Raw genomic sequence first — 15,564 nt, forward strand, 5'->3', positions numbered from 1 at the left:
TGTAGGGAGAGACTGGAGCTGCCTGTCCTCCTTTCCCCAGCACTAATAAAGTTTGTAAGACAGAAAAAAAATAAATAAATAAAGTGTTTTAAGAACTTAGACTTTTCTCAACAGTGAGGCATGTCTGCTTCTGGCAGCAACAATTACTTCAGCATAGTTGATGGACATTGAAGAAACTCGTTATGGAATTTGCCTTCAATGTGACAAGGCCAACCATTTGGGCAAGAAACTGCTCTCGCCTGGGCTGCTTGACAGTATGTTGTATATATAGGACATGCAGGATTCACGGAAAAATGACTGCTGAACTTGCCAAAAGAAGATGAGACACTTCTTAAGAGCTCCTGCTTCATGAAAGAGTCTGCCAGAGCCGGGCGGTGGTGGCGCACGCCTTTAATCCCAGCACTCGGGAGGCAGAGGCAGGCGGATCTCTGTGAGTTCGAGACCAGCCTGGTCTACAAGAGCGAGTTCCAGCACAGGCTCCAAAACCACAGAGAAACCCTGTCTCGAAAAACCAAAAAAAAAAAAAAAAAAAAAAAAGAGTCTGCCAGACATTCTGAAGAACACAGAAAAATGCCTGACAGGCTGTCAATATAAGCAAAACAATCTTTCAAATTTCCTGCTCCATGGAGAAGTCTGCCAGACACTATGGTTCTGTAGGCTGAAGATGGGTGCCCTCAACATGACAAAAGAACTTTGGGTGACTGTCCAGGAAGCAAGAAGTCTCTGTCAATTCTAGAGTTTTGGAAGTTGCTTACAATGCACTTTTCTGTTATCCTTCTGGGGTCTTTGATGGATTAAAGACAGTTGCAGTTATAGTATTCCTTAGTTATGATAAAAGATAAATTAGAGATGAAACTTTCCAGATACAAATAGACTGAATATTGTAATTTTTGCTTGATACCAGTTTTGCTATATGTTATTTTACTTTGTTAAATTAAAGACCTTCCTTTTTATTTAGACAGAAAGGGGGAGATGATGTGGGATTCTCCTCTATATGCTGTGACTGTGTTTTATTAGCATCAGTTAATAAAGAAGCTGCTTTGGCCCATAGCAGGGCAGAATAGAGCTAGGTGGGAAAACTAAACTGGATGCAGGGAGTAGGAAGGCAAAGTCAGGGAGATGCCATGTAGCTGTCAAAGGAGAAAGATGCCAGAACTGGTAGGCAGGCCACAGCTTTGTGGTGATCAATAGAAATGGGTTAATTTAAGATGTAAAAGCTAGCTAGAAATATGCCTGAGCCATCAGCCAAACAGTGTTGTAATTAATATATTTCCATGTGATTATTCGGGTCTGGGCAGCCGGGAAACCAACACACAGTCTCTACTTACAGACTCATAACAAAAAAGCAAATGTAAGCCAGAGGCTTAAACATTGATGCAGTCGGTGGGCATTGGTGATAATAGGCCATGGATAATGTAGTTTGCTGGCATGTCCCTCGAAGAAGCTTAGGTTTGGGAAAGAGAAAACAGCTACCAGCTCTCGGTGTTGCAGGGTGCAGAGTGGCGCAGGGAGAGCTGGTTTCCATGAGTGGCAAGAAGGTGGGTAGAATGTTGGAAGCAGCTCCGTGACTTGGGGTGTTATGTTGATGTCTTACCTTGAGTCCCAGTAAGTTCAATGAAAGGATTTAAGGCAGGATGGGGAGGAGGTAGGAGACTGGACTCTCAAGGGGGGCAAATAAAACTGTTTGGGGCTAAAGCTGGCTGAGGATGAAACTCAGGCACTATTATTTTTTTTAATATTTATTTATTTATTATGTATACAATATTCTATCTGTGTGTATGCCTGCAGACCAGAAGAGGGCACCAGACCTCATCACAGACGGTTGTGAGCCACCATGTGGTTGCTGGGAGTTGAACTTAGGACCTTTGGAAGAGCAGGCAATGCTTTTAACTGCTGAGCTATTTCTCCAGCCCTCAGGCACTATTATTATGTTGAGTTTCATGTAAGAAGATAGATTCAGAGAAGCTGGTCACTTGCCTAGGGTCATCTGCTTCCCACCACTATAGCAAAACACCTGAGATTATTAACCTCTAGAGAAGAACAGCTTTATCTTCGGTCGACACTTCCATGTGTTCCTTTTGTTGGGTGAAGTAATCTATAAATATTGATTACACCCTGCTGATTGAAGGTACTTTGTTTTTGTTTCCTATTTTATTTTTGCTTAATTGTTCAGTTTCGGGCAGGTGAATCATGGCTGATGAGCTCAGAGAAAACTAGTCTGAAGCTGAGCTCTTCTAACTGTCAGCGGAATAGAGAGGCTGGCTTCCAGAAAAGTGAACAAACTGGTAATGACAGACTCTAGAGAAATTGGTGTAGGAGGTCCTTCTATCTATGTGTTGCTTTCATTGGTTAATTAATAAAGAAACTGCTTGGGCTGATAGGGCAGAACATAGGTAGGAGGGGTAGACAGAACTGAATCCTGGGAGGAAGAAAGCAGGGTCAGGGATTGCCACCATGGAGCCAGCTTCCAGGTCAGACATACTGAATCTTTCCCGGTAAGCCCTGACCTCGTGGTAACATACAGATTATTAGAAATGGGTTGAATCAAGATGTGAGAGTTAGCCAATAAGAGGCTAGAGCTTATGGGCCAAGCAGTAATTTAATTAATACAATTTCTGTGTGGTTATTTGGGGGGTTAAGCAAGCTGTGTTCTGCTGCTCCTCCACACTACAGGAAATGCTTCTCAGACCCAAGCTCTACCAGCCTAGGATGGAGAACACCAAGGAGGTTTCTGTCCACAATCAGGTGGGCTCATTGTTTGGGGTCTGTAGAGAAACAGCCCACAGTATCAGGGGCGCATGTAAAAATGTCACCTAGTGACCAAGGAGCAAAAGAAAACAAGGGGAGAGGCCCAGGCACCATCTTTTCCTTCAAGGCCATAACCCAGTGACCTAAAAGACGTCCCATCGTGCTCTACCTATCAAAAGTTCTTTCATCCTCCAATGGCACCACTGTGAGGACCACGTGGGTCTTCTGGGGGGGGGGGAATTTCAGAGTTTAGCTCTAGCTGCCATGAAGCTGGCCAGCTGGGGGCACTGGATTGAGGTTCTCTGATTCCTAAGATGTCTTTTACCCTACGCCTTTGCCCTTTTCACTGCGGCAGGGGTGGGCAGGGCTGGGCTGAGGGGCAGTGGTGATCTTAGAGCACTGTGGGTCTCCTTTAGTCTCTTCGTGTATTTTGAAGAAGACTTGGCACAGAGTTTCTGATTCACTGAATGGTTAATCACTGACGCCTGGTTTAAGCCAATGTTGACTTTGGAGCTGGGGGGAAAGTTTGGTGCAAAACGCTTGCCTTGCAGGAATGAAAGTCTAAGTCGGTTTCCAAGACTTTTATCTGTAAAATTCGCAAGAGAGAGAGAGAGAGAGAGAAGAGCTGTGTTGATGCTGGTTTGCAATCCCAACACTGGGGAGCAGAGACGGGCCAGCCGAGCAGATTCTTGGGTCTCACTGGCCACTCAGCCTGGCCTACTGGGCAAGCTCCAGATCAATGAACTGTCTCAGCTCAAAACAAAACAAAGGGTGTGACTTTGAACACACACACCCCTCAATAAAATAAAACAGCCCCCCCCCAAACACACATGCAAAGGTAGGTTTGGGGGCAGGGAAGAATGCTGGCATCTGGGAAGAAAGGGCTCCCAGACTAGCCTTCTTTACTGTCCTGAAAAACTGCATCTTCAGCTTGAGGGAGGATAGTAAGTTCGTTAAGGCACATGTCCTGAAGTTAACTGCCTGGTGTTTTGATTGGGTAAGTTATGTGGTCTCCTGTGTCTTGGTTTCCTTATCACGAAATGGGGATAATATCCTCTGACTTGTGAAACTGACCATGTCAGGAACTCAGTGGAGAGTCCGGGACAGAGTGAGCAGATGAGTATTTGATGCTTGTGTTCTCCATCCTAGGCAGGTAGAGCTTGGGTCTGAGAAGCATTTCTCTAGGGTCTGTCGCTCTGGGTCTGTTCACCTATCTAGAAGCCAGCCTCTCTACTCTGCCTCTCTACTCTGCTGACAGCTCCGAGAGCTCCGCTTCAAACCAGTTTTCTCTGACCTCATAAGCCACGGCTCATCTGGCTGGAGCTGATCAAATAATTAAACAAAAATCAATAGGGAAAAGAAACTCAACTCCTTCCATCAATAAGGTGTAATCAATATTCATAGAGTACCACCCAACAATAGAACATATATTCTTTTCAAGTAGCCTAGGAACGTATGCTAAGAGAGACCATCCACATGGGTCATTAAATCAGTTCTTAGCAAGTTCTGAAAATTGCATTGAGCAACTGGAGAGGGGCTCAGAGATGAAGAGTGTTTGTTGCTTCTACAGGAGACCCGGGTTTGGTTCCCAACACCTATGAGATGGCTCACAAATGTCTGTAACTCTAGTTCCAGGAAATCCAGCACCCTCTTCTGACCTCTCTGGGCACCAGCCACACATATGGCGCACATACATACGTGGAGGCAGAACACTCATGCACATAAAAAATGATTTTAAAATGTTTTCATTGAGATCATACAGTGTGTTCTCTGATTACAGTGGGCTCAAACTAAAACTAAAAACAGAAAGGTAACAAAACACTAGGAAACTAAGTCCATGCCCCTGCCTCAGCACCGGGCATCAGTTTGGGCTATTTACTAACAACCCACGGCTTGCTGACTCTTGCTTCATCTACGATGCCCCAGTGAGAGAGCAAAAGCTTTGAAAGCTGCCGCTCATCCCTGACTGGAGCTGCTCTTGTGGGTTCCTCAGAATCACTAGTACCTCCCAAAGCCCCCCTGTGTGTCCCCAAAAGTGAAGCCCCCATTGGCTCACTGTGGTTGTTTTCAGTGTTCCTTAGATGCCTGCCAATGGTTCCTCTTTCCTGGGGCTCCAGCCTGAGGAGGGAGGCCAGACTGGGACTGACTCCCAGTGTCGCCCGCCCCCACCCCACATGTTTACCAGGTACCTATAAAAAGTTTTCTTCCTTGATCAGAAACTCCATGCAAAGTAGGGACATCAATTCCTCCCTCAGCAGGCATGCAGGCCTAGACCGTCTTGGATATGGTTTTGTAGCAAACTGAGCCCCTTTTACTTCATCCTTCACTTAGCTTAGAGAAAACTTAGGAATTGCCCACATGTCCAAAACTAGAGTTGGTTATATTGTGATCTTAAATTAGTGGACAGTCATGCATGAAAGGAAGCTGCTCGAAGACTTTGTAAACTGGTCATAGTATCCTGAACATCAAAAAGGAAGTTCAGGGCTGACTCAGCAGAGAAAGGTCTTGCTGCCAAGCCTGATGACCTAATTTTGATACCAACAAGACCTTCCATGGTGCAAGCGTGTGCCCCATGCAAATTAACTAATTAGGACCATAAGAGTTACAAAGGAATTAGAATTACATACAACATGATTTAAATTTTGTTTAAAACAAATCCAACCCTACATTCTGGTGGAAAGTGTCTATAAATACAACCAAAAGGTTACAGTGATGCTTTCTGCAGGCTGGGACTCAGGGCCATTTATACTTTCCTTGAGAGTGGTCAGTGGACACGGTGCATTTGGGTCACGTTCTGAATACACAGGGTTTGGTGGGCAGTTTACTGTACGCCTCAAAGCAGAAACATAAAGGGTTTTGAATGTTATTGGCACAAAATAATAAAAGTCACCCTTCCTTGTCATTGCATATTATACTGGGTAAAGAGTTGTAATTGATTATATCAATTTAAAAAATTAAAAGTTGGGCTGGAGAGATGGCTCAGAGGTTAAGAGTGCTGACTGTGCTTCCAGAGGACCTGAGTTCAATTCCCAGCAACCACATGGTGGCTCACAACCATCTGTAATGGGGTCTGGTGCCTTCTTCTCGCCTGCAGGCATACATGCAGACAGAACACTGTATACACAATAAATAAATAAATCTTAAAAAAAATAAAGAAATACCTTTAAAAAAAATAAAAAGTGAGTCAGACATGGTGACTCCTGTATGTAATCACAGCACTCACGAGGCTGAGGCAGATCAATTACTGAGAGTTTGAGGCCAGCCTTAGCTACGTAGTAAATTTTAAATCAGCTGGAGCTAAATAGTATGATCCTGTTTCAAAACAGCAACAATAAACAACAGCCACAAAAACTGTATGTGGTGGTACATGCTTATAATTCTAGCTCTCAGGGGGCTGAGGCAGGAGGACTGAGGATTTGAAGTCAGCCTGGCCTATTTAGCAAATTAGAGACTATGGGCTGGAGAGACCCTATCTCATCAACAAACAAACAAATGAATGAATGGAAGCTGGGCATGGTGGTGCACAACTTTAATCTCAGCACTCAGGAGGCAGAGGCAGGCGGATCTCTGGACTCATGGATGACTTGGTTTAAAAAGTGAGTTCTAGGACAGTCAGAGTTACAAAGAGAAATCCTGTCCCGAAAACCCAAACAAAACAAAACCCACAAACAAATAAATACAATTGGAAATATATGCATATTTCATTATAAAATACGCAGGAAGTGCTAGACTAAAAGATGAAGGCATTTCTGAAGCAAATTCAGCATGTTTTCCTGATAGTTGTGTCTGTGTCTCTGTGGGAAGAAGCAGACACAACAGGTCATGAATAACGCATAGATACTGGAAGGAAGTGAAGGGCAGAGAAAGTTAGGGTACCAGAGAATGGCTCCCACAACCCTCCTTCCACCTACACATGGTCTCCAACCTGCTGCTGCCCTCCATGGAATGTCAGTTTGCTGCCCAGAGCAGGGGCCGCCTTTGCATTCCATCCTACCTGGCCGAGCATTGGCTGATGCTCTTCCTGTTTCCGGCCTCTCTTGATCTTCACATTCTTGCTCTGGCACCCCACAGGCATGTCCCCAAGGATCTGCTTTCTCCATAAAGCCCTGTCTGCTTCCACCACCTGGCAATAACTTAATAACAGGAATCCATTAAGGAATTAATTGATTAGGTCAGAGCTCTCCCCACCCGGTGGACCCAACACTCTCACCACCTTATCCCTTCCAAAAAGCCATCGTCTAGTATTTGAAAATTTTAGGGAGACATTTCATATCAAATGTTGTCTGTTTAGTTGGATCCTCCATCTCACCCCGCATGATCCCATTCCTCCCTACCTCTCCCCAAACCCCCACCCTCTCAGAGACTCTCCAAATAAAGAGAAGGCACCAAAAAGCCCAGTTCCACATTCTTGGTGGCTACTGCAGCTCCTCCTCTGAAGCTGTCAACTGCCCAAGTCCCTGCCTTTTGGCATGAAGCTTTGGACCACACTTGGGCACAAAGCCAGCTTGTGGCAGACACATTATCATCCCTCACCTACAGGCTATAAAGTCTCCTTGCTTTAGTTTGGGCGTGTGGCTTCTCCGGCCTTCATCTCTGGGACTGGAAAACCCACCTAGGAGTTGCTTTGCTCAAATAAACCTGTTGTTATACTTTTTCAACTTGGCTTGATCTGACTCACTGAGTCTTCAGAGGAGCCTTTTACCGGGGACAGAGAATCCATTTTACTCTAAGTCTGCATTTGTGTCCTGAAGCATCAAATAATATGCAAAGCGATGCTTATGGCTCTGTTTCAACATAGTTTTCCAGACACTAACTTAAAGTTCATATAATTTACACATTATGAAGCATTCTTTTCCTGCTTTTGTTTATTCTTTTCTTTCTTTCTCTCTCTCTTTTTTCTTAAACAGAGTCTCGGGAGGACCTGGTTTCGAACTAGAGGTTCTCTGGCTTCGATCTTCCCAGTTTATGCCATAACAGGCATGAAATCATGCTCAGAGGGAAGCAAATTCATATAGGAGCAGTTTGCGTATGAAATATTTTATTTTTTTTTAAATAATGTTTTTTCTTTTTTTTTCAAAGATTTATTTATTGTGTATACAGTGTTCTGTCTGCATGTATGCCCCCAGACCAGAGGAGGGCACCAGATCTCAGTACAGATGGTTGTGAGCCACCATGTGGTTGCTGGGAATTGAACTCAGGACCTCTGGAAGAGCAGGCAGTGCTCCTAACCTCTGAACCATCTCTCCAGCCCCCTATTTTATTTTATTTTGAGACAGGGTTTCTCTGTGTAGTACTGACTGCTCTGGAACTCACTCTGTAGACCAGGCTGTCCTCAAACTCACAGGGATCCGCCTGCCTCTGCCTCCTGAGTGCTGGGATTAAAGGTGTGTGCCACCATCACCCAGCTAGGAAACATTTTTATAAAAGTATTATCTGTTCACTGGAGAAAAGTGAACGGGCCAGTGGAACAAAGTGAATAATGATCTTGGCAATCCCATGGCTTGCAGATAGCATATCCTTTTCTACATTTTTTCCCAGGAATTTGGAGTTTGTTTTGGCTGGGGAAGGAGCATTGAAGCTGTTTGTTTCTCTTCAGTTCACCGGGAAACTAAGCTTTTTCTCTCTGGCTACAGAGACTGAAGCTGAGGAGAAACAAGAAGGAGAGAGGAAGCCTGAGTGTGTGGGAGTAGCTGGAGAAACAGTTCCGAAGCCGGTTCCCTGCCAGAACTTTAGAGACAGCGTAGCCCCCACACTCTGTCCGCGTGTAGCTTAGAGGAATTATCAATATGAAAAGGGGGATTTCAGGGCTGGGGAGATGTGCCTATCTTGCTTCCAAGTATGAGGCAGGAAATGCCTTCCTCCCTAAGGAAGTGAAATAATAATTGAGCAAGATAATGGGTAATTCCGTAATGACAGAATGCATGTTGTTATTTAGAGGTGTCTGGCTTGAGGGGACAGAGGAACTACAAGTCATGAGCTTAGCTCACCAACCACATCAGCTTCTGGTCCCCATGCCGTTGGAACTGCTTTCCAATTTCTGTCTACCAAGCCTCACTGAGAGCTCCCTGAAGGGACGTTGGCAGGGAGGTCTAGGTTCTGGATTGTGAAGAATGAGAAGGTGGAATTTGCCCCCTGAGGCTCTCCACTGATTCTAAACCAAGTGTGGCCTGTGTCCCGCGTGGAGGCTGGCTGCGTCCCAATCCCGCTAAGGGAAGTCACTTTCTGATTTTTGGTATCTCCTTGTTATGGCAGGAGACCTGGATGGTTCCAAGCTAGAAAACGTCTTACCAACATACAAACTAGGAGAGGATTTGGGGATGACCAAGGAAGGCGGTACACCCCACTCCCCACCCGAGTTAGCGAGCCGAGTGAGAGGGACCCCGAGAAAGTCATCCCAAATCCTTATCTTCTTTCCCAGGATACTGAACCAATCATGAGCGTGAAGTAGAAGGGTCAATAACTCAGAGGTTTCAAATAAGGAATTTTATTTAACCTTTCGTGTCCTGACAGTCAGTCTTCCCCAGGGTCTTGGAGTGTTTTCCTTTAGGAAGCAGACTTTGGAAGGGAGTGGACGGCTGCCAGCTCCGCACTCATCTGCGCCTGCGGGGCCCACGAGCAGCTTTCTTTTCTCCCCGGCGCCTTCGAGTGGGGACAGGAGGAGCAGCAGGAGTTGGGGGTCTAGGGACAGGGCCGGGTGCCGAGCGGACTGCACCACCTTGGGCAGGCTTGTAGATCAAATGGAAGATGAAGGCATTGCAGTACCTGCAGTGAGGGCGTGGTCAGGGGCAGGGCCGGGCCTCCCAGTAGGCGAGCTTAGGGCACAGATCCAGGGCTAGGTGCAGTAAGACAAGAGCAGCTAGGGGGGTTAAAGGACCTGCCGCGAGGCCTGTCGCCTGAGTTCGAGCCCCAGAAAAAAAAATAAAGAAGCAACAGAGTCTTTATAGGAGCAGGGCGAGGAGTTGAGAGTTGAGAAGGCTCTAAAAGGTGGTTTGTGTTGGGGTTGTCCAAATCAGCAAAGACAGTAAGAGGACAGAGATGGAGGGTTGTAAGATTGGGGCGAAGAGAACCTTTTAGGCTACAGAGTATATAAATCGCGGATCAGAGGGCTTTAGGCCGCCATGGACCCTTACCAGGGCATGCAGTTGTCAGCAGCTCTGAGGCGGAATGGGGAGCGGAAGGGGTTGGGCTGTGGAGAGCTGGTGCCCCCTCCGGTGGCCACCGCCATGGTCTGATCGTCCATCACACAGCCGTACTCACTGCTCTCCGTGAAGAAAGCTGGCACTCGGAGAGACTGAGGTTTGGGTGGGCACTCAGACACTCCCTGGGATACATCACCCAGATACATCCCAAGCCCCACCCTCCCCGATAGATAAAGTCCCAGAAGAGACGGGATGCTGGAGAGGTACTCCCCAAGTCTGTGGAGCAGTTGGAGGGGGGGAGCGAGCCCAGTCCTTTAGAGAAGGGAAGGAGCTGGGTGAGTGAGATTATCCACCTGTAGTCGAGGCAGAGAGCTTAGCCATGTGTCCTTGAGACCAAAGCCAGAGTTAAATCCTAACGAGAGAGGATGACAATGGTGACCACAGTGCCCTTCTTTTACTTTCCCCAAATCCCTGCCCTTGAGCCCCAGGCTCTTACCAATAACCAGGTCAGGCTTGGGTCCCTGGAGCAGGTGATAGGGCCGCGTGGACACCCTGATTTGCAGGTCCCTTCGCCCTCCCTTCTCCTTAGTCCCAGAGTTGAGCCGTGCAGATGCCCCAGAATTAGGACGCACAGACACCTCAGGGCCATCCTGTGTGGCCGGGAGTGGGGTGGGAAAGCCGCTGAAAGTCTGGGTAATGGGAGGGAGCCCCAGGAAGAGCAGAGGAAGGTAGAGGGGAAGGGGAGGGTCCCACCAGGCTACCAGAGACAGGGCTGGAGAAGTGGGGCTCCCTCTAGCTCTCACCCTCTGCATAGTAAAATGCTGCTGGTCACTCTCAGGTGGTAGGCTGTCACCCACAAACTGTAGCTCCAGGGCCACGTGAGGGAGAAGCACCAAGAGCTCCTTAGAGACAGAGAGAAGGTCAGCCCAGGGTTCCACCCTATGACCACACCTGTCTTTTCAACACACCCTCTCTGAGTGGGGACGTTACCCAAAACACCATGACAAGATCAAATTCCTTCCCGGCCTCCACCACGTGGATCTTCAGCGACTGCTTGTTCTGAATGTTGAGCTCAGGAACTGGTGAGAAGTCCACTTATTAAAGATAAGGGGGGGGGGGAGCACCCTTGCTGCCAACCCCAACCCCAGCCTCCTGTCCTGTCTGCGCTCCTTACAGGACTGGGGTACCAGGTGGGTGATGACATAGTACACGGTCAGTGGGTAGGTAAGAAGCACAGCCATGGGGGAGTCCAGGCTAAGGCCCCGCCACGTGTAGTAATCCTGCCATGAACCTGGGGAGAGAGTCTTAACAGGGGGCCTGATCCCAGACCTGGGCTTCAATCTTTAATGCGCCGTGCCCCCTCAGGCACCAGGTTTCTGTCCGCCACCCCCTGCAGGATCTCTGTCCCAACTCCTACAGGACCCCTCCAGCTCACCCAAGGGGCTCTTGGGTGGGTCTAGAGGCACCGGAGGCATCAGGGCAGGTCCGTCTCCCTGTAGGAGCTGGTAAGGATCACCTGAGCGGATGAGAAGCAGCGCCTAAGAGCTGTAAACCCCTACCTGCCTCATCTCCCCACCCCTCCCAGAAGACCTGTACACCCTGAAGGCCTGAAGCTGTAGCAGGACTGGAGTTAGCCTAGGGACAGGGTTATTGGATGAATCAGACAAAAATGACTCCTTTGAGGTCTGTGGAAAGGCTTAAAATAATCCTAACAGGGTAGTACAGGGGCGGTACTAACCCCATTAGGACTTTGTGTATAGGCCTAATGTGTATATGGAGGGGTTAGGGGACTGGTCCACTCCCCCAGCTCTCCCCACAACCTTCCCTCTAGTCCATTCCCGGCAAAAGGCCCCACATACCATTGAGAAGGTGGCTGAGGGATGACGTGCTGCCCCAAGGGCTCCTGGGGGTGCCAGGCCCTGGAATCAGCATGCTGAGCTGGGTCCAATAGCCACGAGTAAGGCCTCGAGAGGCCAGGAAAGCCTCCTTGTTAAAGGTCTCACTGGTCACCTCTGCAGGAGAAGGGGGTGAGGGTTGAGGATCTGGTGGCTCAGCTCCAGGACTTTAGCTGTCCTCTGCTATCCCTAAGGACCCTGATTTTTGGGCCTGGTTTTACCTAGGGAGGAAATTTTCCTTTCTGAGCGTCCAGCATGTTCCAGACATGCACCGAGAGTTTACACAACACTTGAAATAATTAAATGTGGTTTTATATTTGCTAGTGTTCCTTTTTTACAGATGATGGAACTTGAGGGTTTTTTTTTTTTTTAATTTTAAGACAGGATCTCATTGCAGCACAGGCTGACTTTAAATTGTCTATGTAGCAGAGGATGGCTTTGAACTCCTGGCCCTCCTGTCTCCACCTTCCAAATGCTGCGATTACAGGTATGCCCCATCAGAGGCAGCTCTTGTTTTGTCTTGTTTTTGAAACAAGGTGTCACATAGCCCAGGGTGGCCTGGAACATGAGATCCTCCTCTCTCGGCCTCCCAAGTGCTAGGAATGTGCTACCATGCCTGGCTTAAGTGAACTGTTTGAGGTCATATGGCTAGACGGTGGTAGAGGTGAACAGCAAGCATTTGAACTGATGCCTCAGCTGCCCTGGTCTCTCCCTGGATCAGTTATTCTGCCTCAGCTGCTCTGGTCCCTAACATCCAATGCACAGCACCAGCTCTTCTTCCAAGGATGCAGACTTCAGCCAAACACTCATTCTTCAGGCCCTGGACCCAGTCCCGAAGACCTGGTCCCAGGATCCCCTCCCTGCCACTTTGACCTCCTTAGGATACCTGCAGTATAGGTGAAAGGCAGACTTGCCAGTTCCCCTGTTCGCTCCATAAAACCGGCAAGTCTCGGGCACCAAAATCTGTGGCTCACATCATCTGGGCATCGTCGCCAATCAGCCTGGAGACAAGCCTCTCCACAGTATAAGACAGCACTGCACTGGGGACTGGGGAAACAGGGGTAATTGGCACCCCTCAGTCTTCATGGATCCTGTGGGCTATAATCTGTCCATATGCCACTCAGCCTGTTTGTATTGCATCCTGTAGCTAATTGCTCATAACTTGTTTTTCCTATTCCTTCCTACCTTCCTGGCCCTCCTTCTGCCTGCCTGCTTGGGACCCCCACTGGCCCGGCTTGCCTTTCTACGTGGTTGTCTAACTGGTGGAGTCTTTTTTTAAAAAATACTTATTTATTATGTATACAATATTCTGTCTGTGTGTGTATGCCTGCAAGCCAGAAGAGGGCACCAGACCCCGTTACAGATGGTTGTGAGCCACCATGTGGTTGCTAGGAATTGAACTCAGGACCTTTGGAAGAGCAGGCAATGCTCTTAACCTCTGAGCCGTTGACTCCAGCCTTGAGGATGCTCACCAGGGTGTCAACTTCACTTCGAAGCTGTGCTTGTGACAAACATGGCAAGTTCGAGCCCGAAGGGAGGCAAAAGTAAAGCCTGGCCGAGGACCCCATGTTCTCATTGGGGTCTTTGCTAACTTCACGCCCAGCCTTGGGACAAGGCTCTCCAGGTCTCTGCATGGGGATACAGGTGGCATCAGGCTAAAAGGGCTCAGGAATTTCCACACCTTTCCACCCTCTGATCCTAGGTATTTGTACCGATGCAGGTGGGCGTCTCCCACAGTAAGCTGTCGGGGCTTTCGGGGGTCCCCAGAGCCCATAGGGCAGGCCATGCTGTGGCAAAGGAGAGCATAGGCCCGAGGAGCCAGATTCTCAGTCCCTGGGCTCTGGCCCACACGCCCGTGGGTTCCATCCATTAGCAGATCAATGCCCAAGATGGTGCCATGCTCATCGGTCACCAGCAAAAGACAAGAGAGGTGCAGGGGTGCAGCCTCTGCGGAAAGAGGGAACATTTGGGCTAGAGAGAAGGGGGCAGATATCACAGTCAGATAGACCAAGTTTAGATGTCTTGAGGGGACAGACAACTTCAGTGAGTAGAAAGGACTAGATAAAAGAGGCAGTCCCCATGTAAAGGGGGCAACTGCTATACGGAGCCAGAATGTAAGAAACATGGGCACCTTATCAAAATCTGGATTTCTCTTTCTTTAGATTTATTTTCATTTTATGCATATGGGTATTTTCTCCACATGCATGTCTTTATATCACATGCGTGCAGTGCCTGCAGAAGGCAGAAGAAGGTGTTGGATGCCCTTGAAATGGAGTTACAACCATGTGGTTGCTGGGGATTGAACCTGGACTCTGTGGAAGAGCAGTCAATGCTCTTAACCTCTAAACCACCTCTCCAGGCCAAGAACCTCGATTTTTCTTAAGATGCAAGGTCTCTGGACTTTCATTCTTTACAGTGCTTAGATGTTGGTTCAAATTAAAAAAAAAAAAAACACACACACATTGTGGCAGATGAACTTTGGGCAACAGATTTGCATGAAAGCTAACAGCCTGTGACTCCTAGTCGGTTGAGAGACATGAGAGGAGTTCAGAAAGGTGTCTGGACAGGGGACAAGGCAGGGCCACCCCGGGTTCTCACCACTCCTCCGTCCTTTCCTCTTTTCAGGAGCCTTCTCAGCCTCTCCTCTGTCCTCCCGGCAGCCATCATCACAGCTTGCCTCTTGCTGGGTCACCTCTGACTCGGCTGGTGGCTTTGCTTCTTGGGGGGATTCCCTGCTGGAAGGGACTGGCTCCCCACCCTCCTGTGGTTCTGCCTTCTCTGTGCCTGAGCTCCCTTTTCCATCCTCTTCTTCATCTTCTTCCTCCTCCCCTTCTTCCCCATCCTCCAGGCTGATAAAACTGACATAGGGGCTCAGGTCTCTCAGGCGGAGCGGAGGCTCATCTCCCAGGAGCCGGGAAGCCCCCAGGCCCGGCCCGGGACCTGGCTCTGCACCTTGCCCCAAGCTGATGCCCACACTACGGTTTGGTAAGACGTGGAGCACCCAGAGGGCAGGGTCCTGGGGCAGCCTCCTTATCTGACCCTCCAGTTGACGCCATCGGCCCTCAAGGCTGGTCCCCATGGTCCCTTTCTCTGCCACGAACTTGCGGAACCAGCCAAAGAGAAGAGCAGCGAAATCAAGGAACTCATCCCGGTATCCAGACACAAACTCCATGTCTTCAGATGCACAGGGCCTGGACCCAGACTGAGAAGAAAGGACTGTATGGTAGCGGTCAGGAGCGGGGGTAATGATGAGGGTCCGTGCTGGGTCACCAAAGGGAGAAGGGTGTGGGCTTGAGGTAAAATCTATGGAGAAGCATTAGGAGCTGAGAATCGGGTTTGCAGGGATAAGGACGGGGGGGGGGGGGGGTTAGATTGGAAAGTGGATATTTAGGGTTAAAGGTGAGAACTAAGGGATGAAATCATAGTTGGGGCACAAAACTCAATGACTCAAATCCTAAAGTGAGATTTGAATTCAAAGACGGAGAGGTAAGGCTAATCCTACGGGAAAAGCCTTGCTGAGAAGGGAAAAATGTGGGTTCTGTTGGTCTATGGGAAATAGAAGTGAGAATTAAGAACTGAGGCATCTCTTGGGCCAGGATCAGTTTGATGTGAGCGCCTGTAAACCTAACCCCTTTTCGGCGGCTCCTCTCCTCCGGTACCTGCAGCCGCCACCACTTTTTGAAGGTAAATACCTCGTGCTGGTGGACTGTCGTGATGTCAGGGCTGCCCGAGCCCACTGCTCAGAACTCGGATGGCACCCAGCCAGTGCATGCGCACTCCCA

At 48.5% G+C, this 15,564-nt stretch overlaps 1 protein-coding gene across 3 annotated transcripts; it reads right to left on the bottom strand.

Annotated features, from left to right (window-relative positions):
* Positions 1-9,254: 9,254 nt before the first annotated feature.
* Positions 9,255-14,954, bottom strand: Zmynd15 (zinc finger MYND-type containing 15). Of its 3 annotated transcripts, XM_041665698.1 has the most exons (13): positions 14,381-14,954; positions 13,495-13,729; positions 13,255-13,410; positions 12,669-12,829; positions 11,747-11,899; positions 11,323-11,403; positions 11,062-11,178; positions 10,878-10,966; positions 10,691-10,789; positions 10,384-10,537; positions 10,241-10,299; positions 9,879-10,039; positions 9,255-9,510 (listed from the first exon to the last, which is right to left on the bottom strand). In XM_041665698.1, exons 1-13 carry the CDS (start codon positions 14,952-14,954, stop codon positions 9,339-9,341), a joined length of 2,211 nt encoding a protein of 736 aa, XP_041521632.1. In that variant the 3' UTR covers positions 9,255-9,338. The 3 variants fall into 3 exon arrangements, with proteins under 3 accessions (XP_041521632.1, XP_041521633.1, XP_041521631.1); XM_041665699.1 differs by lacking the exon at positions 11,062-11,178; XM_041665697.1 differs by having other exon boundaries at positions 10,241-10,537.
* Between the last annotated feature and the right edge of the window lie 610 nt (positions 14,955-15,564).

The sequence above is a fragment of the Microtus oregoni genome, unplaced genomic scaffold (genome assembly GCF_018167655.1).
Source record: "Microtus oregoni isolate MIOR12 unplaced genomic scaffold, Mior012 000015F_ref0000493, whole genome shotgun sequence".
Classification (NCBI taxonomy): domain Eukaryota; kingdom Metazoa; phylum Chordata; class Mammalia; order Rodentia; family Cricetidae; genus Microtus; species Microtus oregoni.

Bases quoted from the DNA above. Each gene is read 5' to 3' on its own strand.
- Zmynd15 (XM_041665697.1), bottom strand. From the start codon at position 14,954: ATGGAGTTTGTGTCTGGATACCGGGATGAGTTCCTTGATTTCGCTGCT. The intron at 12,830-13,254 runs GTGAGCATCCTC...CTGTTTCCCCAG, and splicing joins GAAGTGAAGTTGACACCCTG to TCCCCAGTGCAGTGCTGTCT. The intron at 11,404-11,746 runs GTATGTGGGGCC...TCATCCGCTCAG, and splicing joins CCTCAGCCACCTTCTCAATG to GTGATCCTTACCAGCTCCTA.